Source organism: Erythrolamprus reginae, chromosome 2 (assembly GCF_031021105.1).
Source record: "Erythrolamprus reginae isolate rEryReg1 chromosome 2, rEryReg1.hap1, whole genome shotgun sequence".
NCBI lineage: Eukaryota > Metazoa > Chordata > Lepidosauria > Squamata > Dipsadidae > Erythrolamprus > Erythrolamprus reginae.
This window is the reverse complement of record NC_091951.1, coordinates 312,151,867-312,164,321: the sequence shown is the minus strand read 5'-3', so window position 1 is coordinate 312,164,321 and position 12,455 is coordinate 312,151,867. Positions and strand designations below refer to the sequence as shown.

Sequence of the window (12,455 nt, the reverse complement as noted above, 5' to 3'; positions counted from 1 at the left end):
AACGCCTATTTCATGCACCTCTCTCCCCAATTCTCCGATCTGGGTCCCAATTGAATTTTAATGTTACTATTTATTATTTTACTCATTATAAGTAAACTATTGCCTGGGAAAGGTTGCTCTACTCACTTACTTAAGAATAAATCACACTGAACTCAGTGGAGCCTGCTTTCAATTAGATAGGCATAGCTACCATGGTTAGTACCCCTTTTTGACATGGGGCCAAGGCAGCTTATGTTCATGGCTACTGCGGTGCCCATAGAGAACAATAAGAACCCATACAGCTGCCCCGCCTGGCTGTCTTCTCTTCCAGGCTTGGAGCAGTATGCAACTGGGAAAACACTCCCCATCTGTGGGAATCGATCGAGAGGGACCATGCATGTTCCCCAAGGTCACAGGCCTCCCTGTGCCTCCCCAGAGGGAATTTCCCCACATCGCTCTGTACCTCCCTATGGGGGCCTGCCCCACTATTTGAGAAGCACTGTTGTAATCACAGCGATTGGAATTTAGGTGTATCCCATCCATGACAATATGCATGCTGCCCCGAGTCTTCGGAGAGGGGCGGCATACAAATCCAATTAAAATAATAATAATAATAATAATAATAATAATAATAATAATAATAATAATGCAAAGTGCATAGTGTTATTATTTCTTTCCTGGTGCAGCCCTATAGAATATGGCTTCTATCTACCCTTGAAAATGTCCAAATATACTTCACCAGAAGAGCCCTTTACTCCTCCACTCAAAATAGAATACCCTATGAGACTAGACTTTCAATCCTGGGTCTAGAAAGTTTAGAACTAAGACGCCTTAAACAAGATCATATGCTGCAACGTCCTGCCTGTCGGTGACGACTTCAGCTTCAGCTTCAACCACAACAACACAAGAGCACACAACAGATTTAAACTTAATATTAACCGCTCCAAATTGACTGTAAAAAATATGGCTTCAGTAACCGAGTTGTCGAAGCGTGGAACACATTACCGGACTCCTTAGTGTCATCCCCAAACCCCCAACACTTTACCCTTAGATTATCTACGGTTGACCTATCCAGATTCCTAAGAGGTCAGTAAGGGGCGAGTACAAGTGCACTAGAGTGCCTTCCGTCCCCTGTCCTATTGCTCTCCTATATCTCCTATACCTTTCTTCTATTCCTATATCTCTTCTTCTATTCTTTCATTGATACGTTCTATTCCTATATCTTCTTTTCTATTCTTTCATAGATATATTTTATTATGAGTATCTCCTCTATAACCTTCATCATGTATTTTACTATGTGTGTGTATATATATATATATACCCACTAAAACCCTCATTGTGTATTGGACAAAATAAATAAATAAAATAAAATCTTGTTTTTCCAAAGAAAATAGGAGACCTTCCAGGTTGCTTAGGCTGAAGGCTGTTAGAGTTGTAGCCTTCTTTTGCTCCATTGGCTTCACTTTCTGCTTATGAATAGACAGGATAAATAGGCTTCACAGAATAGGCATCTTGCAGTGAAAACAGCTACTTTCCTATAAAAATCTCATACCAGCATAGTGGAAGGGTGCATGTAATTCTGCTTTATTAAAAGCATTCATTGCAGAGGGAACTGGCTCCTTTAGATTACATGAGCTCAAAAATCTTATCCTTCAGATATCATTGATATTCAGCTGACAGAGTAGAAGGAGACTCAAAAAGTGTGTTTTTTGTTAAAGAATTAGTGATTTGAGTGCTGTTCTTTCTGGTCTGCCTCTGTAGTTGATTGCCAGAAGATTGTGTATGTTGTCACCCAGTGTCTAAAAAAGGGGAGAATATAGGTCTACCTGCCACTAAACTTATTGCACTCTTCTTGGCTGGTTCACTTTTTCTTCTCATCTGAAGTTTGCCCTTTCCCGGAATGACTTTTTTTTTAAGAGGCTGCCAGACCCTTTTCCTGGTATTTCTTTCTCCAATTTCTCTTGCCACTTTCTTTGTGGCTATCTTGGCTGTAGCTTCTTGCTTGTAGAGAACTACAGAGGTTATTTTGCTTAACTATTGTCTCAGGACCTGAGAAGACTGCTATTGCTTTTCCAAGACCAAAATAAAGCATTTCCTGCATGACACCGGAAGACCTACTTTATAACTAGAAGAGGTGGAGTAAACCTTTTATTATCAGATCAGTCTATTTATTTATTTATTTATTTATTTATTTATTTGTTTGTTTGTTTGTTTGTTTGTTTGTTTGTTTGTTTATTTATTTATTTATTTATTTATTGGATTTATATGCCGCCCCTCTCCGAAGACTTGGGGCGGCTAACAGCAATCATAAAACAGCGTACAATAATAATCCAATACTAAAAACGATTAAAAACCCATTAATATAAAAAACCAAACATACATACAGACATACCATGCATAAAATTGTAAAGGCCTAGGGGGAAAGGGAATCTCAATTCCCCCATGCCTGGCGGCAGAGGTGGGTTTTAAGTAGCTTACGAAAGGCAATACTGTATACCCTGTTTTACCCAAAAGAAGACATCACTTGATAATAAGCCCAAACAGGTTTTTGAATTCATGGCAATAAGTGCAAGTGCTTATTTCAGGGTTCAAAAAAATACTAGACAGGGTTTTATTTTCAGGGAAACATGGGAGGAATTGGGAATAAAATGCCTCTTTGGAAGGTGGCATCACTCATTGCTACAAGTTTTTTTAAAAAACTATTCATTCTTGTCTGAAACTCAAACAAAACATTTTCATACTGGTTACACTCTTTAGCGTTATATCTTGAGACAAATATATGGTCAAATTGCTATGACCAAAGAAAAATAGGTTTTTTAAAAAGCTAATGTCTTACAACAGAAACTTTGATACTTCTGTTGTGTAATATCAGTTAAATAAAGCGTGCATTCCATAGCATATTATGTTGTAATATTTATTGAAAGTAATAATGAATTTATTAAAAACTCTTTCTTTTATGTATTCCCAAATTAAATATTGGTTCTATACCAGAGAAATCAATGTAAAATGCCTGAGAGTATGTAGAGTACCTATAGTTTATTAAAAAATAATAGGAAGCTTACTGGTCATAAACCACTTAATGGAATAAATTTTGATCCAATTCTGATAAACATAAGAGTATCTCAACATCAATATTGCCAATAAAGCTTTTGTTCTGAGCCCTGCATATTTAAATATTCTCGGTCAGATTTATACATACTGTATTTTTCGGGATATAAGACACATTGGCACCATAGTTTTTGGAGAGGAAAATAGGAAAAGAAATCTGTCTACTAGATATTCATCTGGCTAGCATCCTTAGTCTGGTCAGCTTCAGCACATTATTTTATCCCCTGGTTAGGGCTTAAAAAAACCCTATTCAGAGAGAGTAACAATGAAAGAGCTTGCAAGCCAGAAAGAGCTGGGAACATATTTAGCACTGGAAAGAAACATTCTGAGGAAGTAGAGCAATGAAAAAAAGTCTGCCCAGACTTAGGGCTTGGAAAACATTCTTTGCAGAGAGTAACAGTGAAAGAGTTTACAAGCCACTAAGAGCTGGGAACATTGTTAGAAGTTAGTTAGGGCTGAAGAAAACAGCTGCATTCAGAATATAAGACACATCCAAATTTTTAGCCTCTTTTAGGGAGGAAAAGGTGCGTCCTATATTCTGAAAAATACGATACGTTGCTGTTGTGGTTAGCTCTGGCACAGCTCCTGCTCCAAGGAATGTGGAGGTGGATGTGGGGGAGACATCCGCATGCCGCAGGCCTGTTTTGCTCCCAGTAGAATCTGCCGATGAAGTCTCCTCTGACCAAGGAAGCGTGAGTGACAGGGAAGAGGGGAGTTTGGCAGAGGAGATCAGTCATCTGTATCATCCCTGGATTCTGAACAAGAATTAATAACACATCCAAGCATGCTTAGAGTGATGCTAAGGAGACAACAACTGAAGGATTATTACAAGAGAAAATGAGGCTACCTGCGGTTGGGTGGGGCTGCTGTAATTAGTGCTACAGATAAAAGTGCAGCCTGGTGTTTTAGCCTCATGGCAGTTTATCTGATTCATTGTTTCGTCAAAATTGTGGTTTTTGCTGTTCAGGATTGTGTGTGTGGACTCTCTGGACTTTAGAATTGGACTCAATTTCCCAGTTATTGGGTGAGCAATTGGACTGCATTTAACCTGTGCCTTGTGTGTACCAGAAAATCCATTTGACATTTAAAAAAGGAGCTGTTTCTATTTTTCTGTTTATAAAAACTTTTGGGTTTTCCTTTTATCGTGTGGTGTGTGTCTTCCTGGACTAATTACCCTGTAATTACAGGCGGTTGAGACACGCCGACAGAACAAGTTGTAAAACATAAAAATGTGTGGGAATACACTTAATAATTTATGTACTAAGAATAATGAAACCTAGTATTTTAGACTTTGCTTAAATATGTTGCCTACATAATTTCTAATATAAACATTTTCATTATTTTTTTCAACATATAGCTATTCAGATATCCTGATTGAGAGGGAAGTATTGATGCAAAAATATATCCATCTAGTTCAAATTGTAGAGACAGAAAAGATTTCAGCAAATCAGCTTCGTCATCAACTTGAAGATCAAGACACAGAAATTGAAAGGCTTAAATCAGAGGTATATTTCAAAATTCATTCTTATCGTGCTGCTACTGCTGATTTGCAGTCTGGCTTTCCTTTCAATCATTGGCAGGTTTCATTAACCATAATGAAATTTTGGCTACGAGTAACATCTCTGAATATGAACCTTATTACCTTTCTATTTTGTCAAGTTTATTAATCATTTTTATTCTTGTAATATTGTTTTTTTAATGTTATTTGTAATGATTATCTTTTTTCTACAATGGATTGCTTTGCTTATTAGTCTAACCTGGGCAAGCTAAAAGCAAACAAAAAACTGAAATTTGCTTTAATAACAATCCTGATTTTTAAGATTCGAGTAATGAAAAAAATGTATGTCTTTCAGATCAAACAGGTGTTGGACCCTATATGTTTTGTATAATGCATATTATGTGGCATCAACCTGAAATAATTCTCATGGGAATAATATAATTGAAAGATTCTACTATGGATATTATATCTTGCCAGCTAATGGAACACAAAAGATATCCCTTTACTTACCTGAGTGTTATTTTATATAGTCCTTTTCAGAAATTTAAAGTTTATAAAACCACGCTTAGACTTTAAGTAACTTTGTTGTCACTTTAAATGTACACGAATCAGCATGCATTAAAATGAGATTTTGTTGCATACAGATCTCAAAGTGCCACCACCACAATATACACTACATAAACAGGACAAAAATTAAGCAAGTAAATAAGTAAGTAAGTTAGTTAGTTCATTCCAGGAGTTTGAAATTACATCTTCAAAATTTCATGTGATATTCTGAAATCTTTTGAAAACTTTTTAAGATTTTATATTTTTGTTTGTTGTTTTTATTAGATTGTAGCTCTCAACAAAACAAAAGAACGAATGAGACCATATCAAAGCAACCAAGAAGAAGAAGATCCTGATATTAAAAAGATTAAAAAGGTACTTTTCCATTTCATTTAGATGGAGAAGTGATAACAATTCCTATTTTTTTCTTTCAATTAAATGAAATATATTTTAATTTGAATTTAGTAAGTGTTCCAGAACAGCTAATGACCTGTTTGGTGAAAGAGACAGTAATGTTAATAAGATTCATGTGGTTTAATATGTGAAAACAATTATAAAGAAAAAATTTCTAACTATTTCATTTTTAAGCTTTTGAATGTAACGTATCACTACAAAAATGAAGTTTGAAATGAATATCTTTTAAGGGGAAGCCTTTAATAGTTGCTATTCTGGAGCTAGAAGAGAAAAAAAGAAAAAAGGGAAGAGAAATTTAAAAGTTTATAGTGCATTGTTATCGAAGTACAGTGTTCCCTCGATTTTCGTGGGGGATGCGTTCCGAGACCACCCGCAAAAGTCGAATTTCCGCAAAGTAGAGATGCGGAAGTAAATACACTATTTTTGGCTATGAATAATATCACAAGCCTTCTCTTAACACTTTAAACCCCTAAACTGCAATATCTCATTCTCTTAGCTACCATTTAGATTATTATTCACCATGTTTATTTATTAAAGTTTATTTAAATTTTTTTTATTAAAGGTGGACAAAAGTTTGGCGATGATGTATAACGTCATTGGGCGGGAAAAACTGTAGTATAGGGAAAAAACCCGCAAAGTATTTTTTAATTAATATCTTTGAAAAACCATGGTATAGCCATTTTGCGAAGTTCGAAGCTGTGAAAATCGAGGGACCAGTGTACTCTATAAACATAGAATTAGGGATGATAATGATACTTAAAACAATGTCCTATTATTAGCAGAATTTTTTTCCATTTCCATTTTACATTAGGGTTATATATTTTTGGCATTTTGACACATGCATTAGATAGAAAATACACTACCTCTCTGTTTCACTATTTAAAACTACTTAATCATGAATAACGGCATAAGGTTTGCCAATTCTCTGGGAACTCAGGTAGTATGCATGAATCCATTCAATTCTCGTTTTATTCCTAAAGTGTCCAACATCCTTGGGAAGTAAGCTGACATCAGAGAACGACTTGTCCAGAGTCAACAATTAAACATTAGGATGTTGAATCAACTTAACTGTTATGCCACATTAGTTTCTCTACAGTTAATTTACATTTAAATCAACACAATTTATTAATATTTCCTTTCTAGTTGATTTTAAATGTGAGATGTTAATAAAAATATGGCTTTGGCCTGACATAGAATACATTACGTCGAAGCCTATGCAGAATGTTGGATTGAATGTTCAAGTGTTCTAAAATGCATATAAACTCATTAAAATAGATGAATCTTTACCGCAGAAGCAGGCATGGTTGTTTTAATAAGTTTCGGATTAGTTCTGTGTTCACTTTTCCTCATGTTCCATTACATATAATCTACAACAAATGTGAAGAATTTGCTGAATTTAGTTCTGTTATTCAGATGTGAATCTCATAAATATATTTTTGTTGTACTTAAATAGAATAGAATAGAATTTTTTTTAATTGGCCAAGTGTGATTGGTCACACAAGGAATTTGTCTTGGTGCATATGCTCTCAGCGTACATAAAATAAAATATACATTTGTCAAGAATCATGTGATACAACACTTAATGATTGTCATAGGGGTCAAATAAGCAACGTAGAAGCAATATTAATAAAAATCTTAGGATATAAGCAACAAGTTACAGTCATACAGTCAACATGGGAGGAAATGGGTGATAGGAGTGATGAGAAAAACTAGTAGAATAGAAGTGCAGATTTAGTGGAAAGTCTGACAGTGTTGAGGGAATTATTTGTTTAGTAGAGTGATGGCGTTCAGAAAAAAACTGTTCTTGTGTCTAGTTGTCTTGGTGTGCAGTGCTCTGTAGTGACATTTTGAGGGTAGGAGTTGAAACAATTTGTGTCCAGGATGTGAGGGGTCAGTAAATATTTTCCCCACCCTCTTTTTGACTCGTGCAGTATACAGGTCCTCAATGGAAGGCAGGTTGGCAGCAATTGTTTTTTCTGCAGTTCTGATTATCCTCTAAAGTCTGTGTCGGTCCTGTTGGGTTGCAGCACCAAACCAGACAGTTATAGAGGTGCAGATGACAGACTCAATGATTCCTCTGTAGAACTGTATCAGCAGCTCCTTGGGCAGTTTGAGCTTCCTGAGCTGGTGCAGAAAGAACATTCTTTGTTGTGCTTTTTTGATGATGTTTTTGATGTTAGGTGACCATTTTAGGTCTTGAGATATGATTGAACCTAGAAATTTGAAGGTCTCTACTGTTGATACTGTGTTGTCTAGTATTGTGAGAGGTGGAAGGGTGGAAGGGTTTCTCCTAAAGTCTACCACCATTTCTACGGTTTTGAGTGTGTTCAGTTCTAGATTGTTCTGGTCACACCACAAGGATAGTTGTTCAACTTCCCATCTGTATGCGGATTCATCATTGTCTCAAATGAGTCCGATCACTGTTGTATCATCTGCAAGCTTCAGTAGTTTAACAGATGGATCATTTGAGATGCAGTCATTACTGTATAGAGAGAAGAGAAGTGGCGAGAGTACACAGCTTTGGGGGGCACCTGTGCTAATTGTACATGTATCTGATGTGATTTTTCCTAGCTTCACCTGCTGCTTCCTGTCTGTTAGGAAGCTTGTGATCCACTTACAAGTGTGTTCAGGTACCGCTAGCTGATTTAGTTTGGTGAAGAGAATGTCAAACCAAGAGTCCTAATTCCTCTGCCTAGACTCTGTTTTCTGAGCCAAACTACAATCCCAAATATTCTACGATAAGAAAAACTCTGGTCTTTCTAGGCATGCTATAAAATAAGAAGTAGAAGACTAATTGCCACTTTATATTTACTAACTGCAGGCATGTTTGCTTTCCTTTTTTCAGACACTGATATATCAGTACATCTGTTTGAATGGGATTTATATGCATTTCAAAGACCATTAAAATGTTTTTTTTATCAGATCAGTATGAAGTAGTCTCTCTGAAAGTGGCCAAATTCTGTTAAACTCTATATAAAATTAGACAAACTTTAAATGCCCAGTGTTAATCCACTACCAATCACAGCATAATAATCTGTCTTTATTTCTTTTACTATTATTATTGTTTTTAATGCTTTTATTTCTAATGCTGGTCTGTGACCATAATAAAAATTGATTTTTTAAAAAAAATTCACTCCTTAGGTACAAAGTTTTATGCGTGGTTGGTTGTGTAGAAGAAAATGGAAGACAATCGTCCAAGATTATATTTGTTCTCCACATGCAGAAAGTATGCGAAAAAGAAACCAGATAGTTTTCAATATGGTTGAGGCAGAATCTGAATATGTGCATCAACTTTATATCCTTGTAAATTGTTTTCTAAGGCCCTTAAGAATGGCTGCAAGTTCAAAGAAACCACCTATTAGTCATGATGATGTTAGCAGCGTCTTCCTCAACAGGTATTATTGGACACATTTTTAAAAACTCATTCCAATATGATTGCATGAAATTGTTTTCTATCTATTTTGATTTATAGTATTAAAAATCTGTTGAATGTGTAATACATGATTGCATTTGATTTTTAGAAGTTTAAAATTGAAAGCTCTCATTTCCTTCCTCTGGTGGCAGGAGAAGACTAGATGAATTCCAGTTTTCCCACCCCTGAATTGTGGTAGCTTCCTTGGGACAATATGAAAAATGAATTTATGTTGATATTTTTATAATTAAATTTAATAACATATGGCCTTGGATATTATAAAACTAGTGGATAGGTAATACTAAATGGCTGAATCAAAGTCAATTGGTGCATCTATGCATTCTGATATCCTTGCCAATCATATTAGTTATGATAGAAGGTGCAAGAAGGTGTATTTCTGTTGGGCTTCTCACTCCAGCAAATCTAGGTGTTTTAGTTTTGCTCTCAGCTCTTTAGATAACTTAGGTTTGGGATGTTTGTGTAGCTGATATGCATGTATTGGCAGCATTCATATGATCAAATTGACATTGAATTTTGTGGGTCTAAAATTGTCACTTCCCACTTACAGAATACCCAATTTGGGGATATTCTGCCTGCCACTATTAAAAGTTACAGATGCTACTTGATAATAATCCTCATTTTGTGCCTAAACTAAAACTCTCGCTGATTCTGTTTATGATTGATGTATTTAATCTTTTTTCTTTTATAAACTTCTCAGAGTTAATGTCTATATAAATTATTTAAATAAATATAATTAAATAAAAATATTGTTTATTATTTCAAAACTATGAAAAATGCTGCTCTGTAGTTTTATTTATTTTTAAAGTTTTAACTCACTGCACGAGGTCGCAATGCTTTTTCAGGTGGCCTGTTTTAATAATTGTTTCATGATATGTGCTGATAATTTCAAATAATACATTTTACACAGAGATTTTTAATTTTTTGTTTTATTTTGTCAACTCTTATTTCTCTCCAGTGAAACTATAATGTTCCTTCATGAAATATTTCATCAAGGATTAAAAGCAAGAATAGCAAACTGGCCTACCTTAATTTTAGGTAACTTTGTGTGTTGGTTTATGTATTTAAAGAGTATCATTACATTTTTTATTTGAACGTTAAGGGTATTTTTTTAGTTTCTTACAATCAATTGCTTTATTTTTTATTTGCCCTGTTAGATAAATTTAGAGACTTGAAATATCCACCTGGGCGTTCTTTGTTCCAAAAAGAGTAACAATGTTAGGAAGCTAAATTTCATTATTGTGATACAGTTTATAGCTTTTCCCCCCTCCAGTCAGAAATTTGGTATTTAAAAATAACTATATCACAGGCAGAAATAAGACAAATGTGATTTTTAAAAATCATTTGAAGTTCTGTCCTAGCATGAGATATACTGTACTTGCAAAGAGCCTTCAGGTTAAATTTATTAATATAGATAAAACTGTATCGATCACTTCATGTTCTCAGAAGAACTGAGCAGTCAAATTGTGACAATATTAGGGGTAATTTTAATAAAGATGCCTTCCTTTTTAACATTTGTAATTATACGATGCTGCACATAGAATTTATGTGGTTTAGATTTTTTCTTTCTATAAAGAAACGGAATGACTGAAAAATCAACTATCTTTTTGTCTTTGTAGCTGACTTATTTGATATTCTTCTACCAATGCTGAATATTTATCAAGAATTTGTTAGAAATCATCAGTATAGCCTACAGGTGCTGGCAAACTGCAAGCAGAATAGAGATTTTGACAAACTCTTAAAGCAATATGAGTCCAACACTGCATGTGAGGGCAGAATGCTTGAAACATTCCTTACTTACCCTATGTTTCAGGTAATTTTATTTTTATTATCATCCTCATGACTTTTGCTGTTAAAAAAACTTTCCAAAGTGATATTGTTAGAAAGAGTGGCTAACCTGGATTTGCTAAACAGAAGAAAATTGCAATAGCACAAGTCTTTTTATTTTAGTCAATCAAGACAGATTTTATATCTTTTGTACTGGTCAGATATTACATGAACATTAGTATTTATTATTTCCCAGTCATAATTTTGCAGTGATGTATTTTTACATTATGCTCAGTTTTCATCTGTGAAAATTAAAATATTTGGGAGGATACCCAAATGGCACTATCAAACTGCAGGAACTCAAGCACATCTAAGTATGCATGAAAGTCACAATCCTCTTAGAGAATGAAAGCTGTATCAGCTAAGTATGCTGTCGATACCATGGTACTCTGGTTAAAAAGGATTGTTAGTCTCAAACAAAAGAAATAAGCAAACTGGTCCTCAAATAGCATCCTGGTCGGGTGAAAAGCTCTCGAAATACTTCTGCTGATATACTGTGCCCATGGCAGCGTGCATTTAGAACTTGCTGTAGCTTTCAGCAGCTACAGATTATTCTACTTCAAATAATTATATGGCAGCTACTGTTATTAGCTCATGAAAAATCTGCTGCCAAAGTCCTAGCGCGGGCTTTAAGACTAACAGTGACAGCTGTCAAATAATCACTTAGGAGGAGAAAAATAAAGGTTCATTTTGGTGAAAACAGCTGGGATGGAGGGAGTTCATCCCTGTCAAGAAAACCTGTCACTACAATTTCATTGGGGGATACCCCTCCTTCCCCCCACCCCAGCAATTTAAGAGAAGCAACCTTTATTTTTCTATGTGACAGCTGCCCTCAATAGTTAATGAAAGCATCAACTCCCCTAAAGCAGCTTATTAGAGATTTAATAGCTGCCCTGATACTGTACACATATCTGAAGCCAGGTCAAAGATTAAAGATTAATCTGTTTCACTTTGGATGACTTTTGAAAAAAAAAACTGATTCAATTTAAGATTTAGCTATCATCAGAAACAGATGTACTCTATGTTCATATTATTCTCACTGAATTGGCATTGCTATTTTAAGTAATTTTTGGAACTCTGAAGACTCCTGTACTTATCTGAGGATTCAGTGGCCTCAAAGACCCCTTCAGACTCCATTATTTGCAACTAATTTCTGAAATAGGAAATGCTATTTTTTTTATATTGTATTGTATTGTATTGTATTGTATTGTATTGTATTGTATGATATTATAAGGAGATCCAAGATGGAAAACATATCATGTTATAATTAATTGAAAATTTAAAATGCATTGTTGACCAATTTTTTCAATCCTTTAGATTCCTAGATATATTATCACCCTTCATGAACTTCTAGCTCATACTCCACATGAACATGTGGAAAGGAAAAGCCTTGAGTTTGCTAAATCTAAATTGGAAGAACTTTCAAGGTTTGACTGCTTTTTGTTCTCAATATATAAATCTAGAACATAAGTTTAATATGTAAAATCAGGTATATTTTCAAACTTAAAAAATCCCATTGGTGTTGAATCCCATTGGAGACTATTCCAGGTTAAAGACTCTACAAACTCTTAATAACTCTCCATTGGTGAATATACTAATTAACCTTCTGGGAGGATAATATTTGAAAGGGAAGGGACTGCAGTGGAGAAATTC

At 34.8% G+C, this 12,455-nt stretch overlaps 2 protein-coding genes across 3 annotated transcripts in view; both read left to right on the top strand.

Moving 5' to 3' along the window:
• FAM151B (family with sequence similarity 151 member B) overlaps window positions 1-12,455 on the top strand; it is a 786,337-nt gene that overhangs the window by 231,212 nt on the left and 542,670 nt on the right. The gene's annotated exons all lie outside the window — the stretch shown is intronic.
• Window positions 1-12,455, top strand: part of RASGRF2 (Ras protein specific guanine nucleotide releasing factor 2) — a 111,374-nt gene that overhangs the window by 35,080 nt on the left and 63,839 nt on the right. For both annotated transcript variants that reach the window (XM_070743085.1, XM_070743087.1), the window contains exons 3-8: window positions 4,445-4,592; window positions 5,417-5,506; window positions 8,687-8,940; window positions 9,934-10,013; window positions 10,595-10,788; window positions 12,120-12,229. In XM_070743085.1, the coding sequence (XP_070599186.1) occupies window positions 4,445-4,592; window positions 5,417-5,506; window positions 8,687-8,940; window positions 9,934-10,013; window positions 10,595-10,788; window positions 12,120-12,229 (876 nt within the window). The remainder of the gene's footprint in view (window positions 1-4,444; window positions 4,593-5,416; window positions 5,507-8,686; window positions 8,941-9,933; window positions 10,014-10,594; window positions 10,789-12,119; window positions 12,230-12,455) is intronic.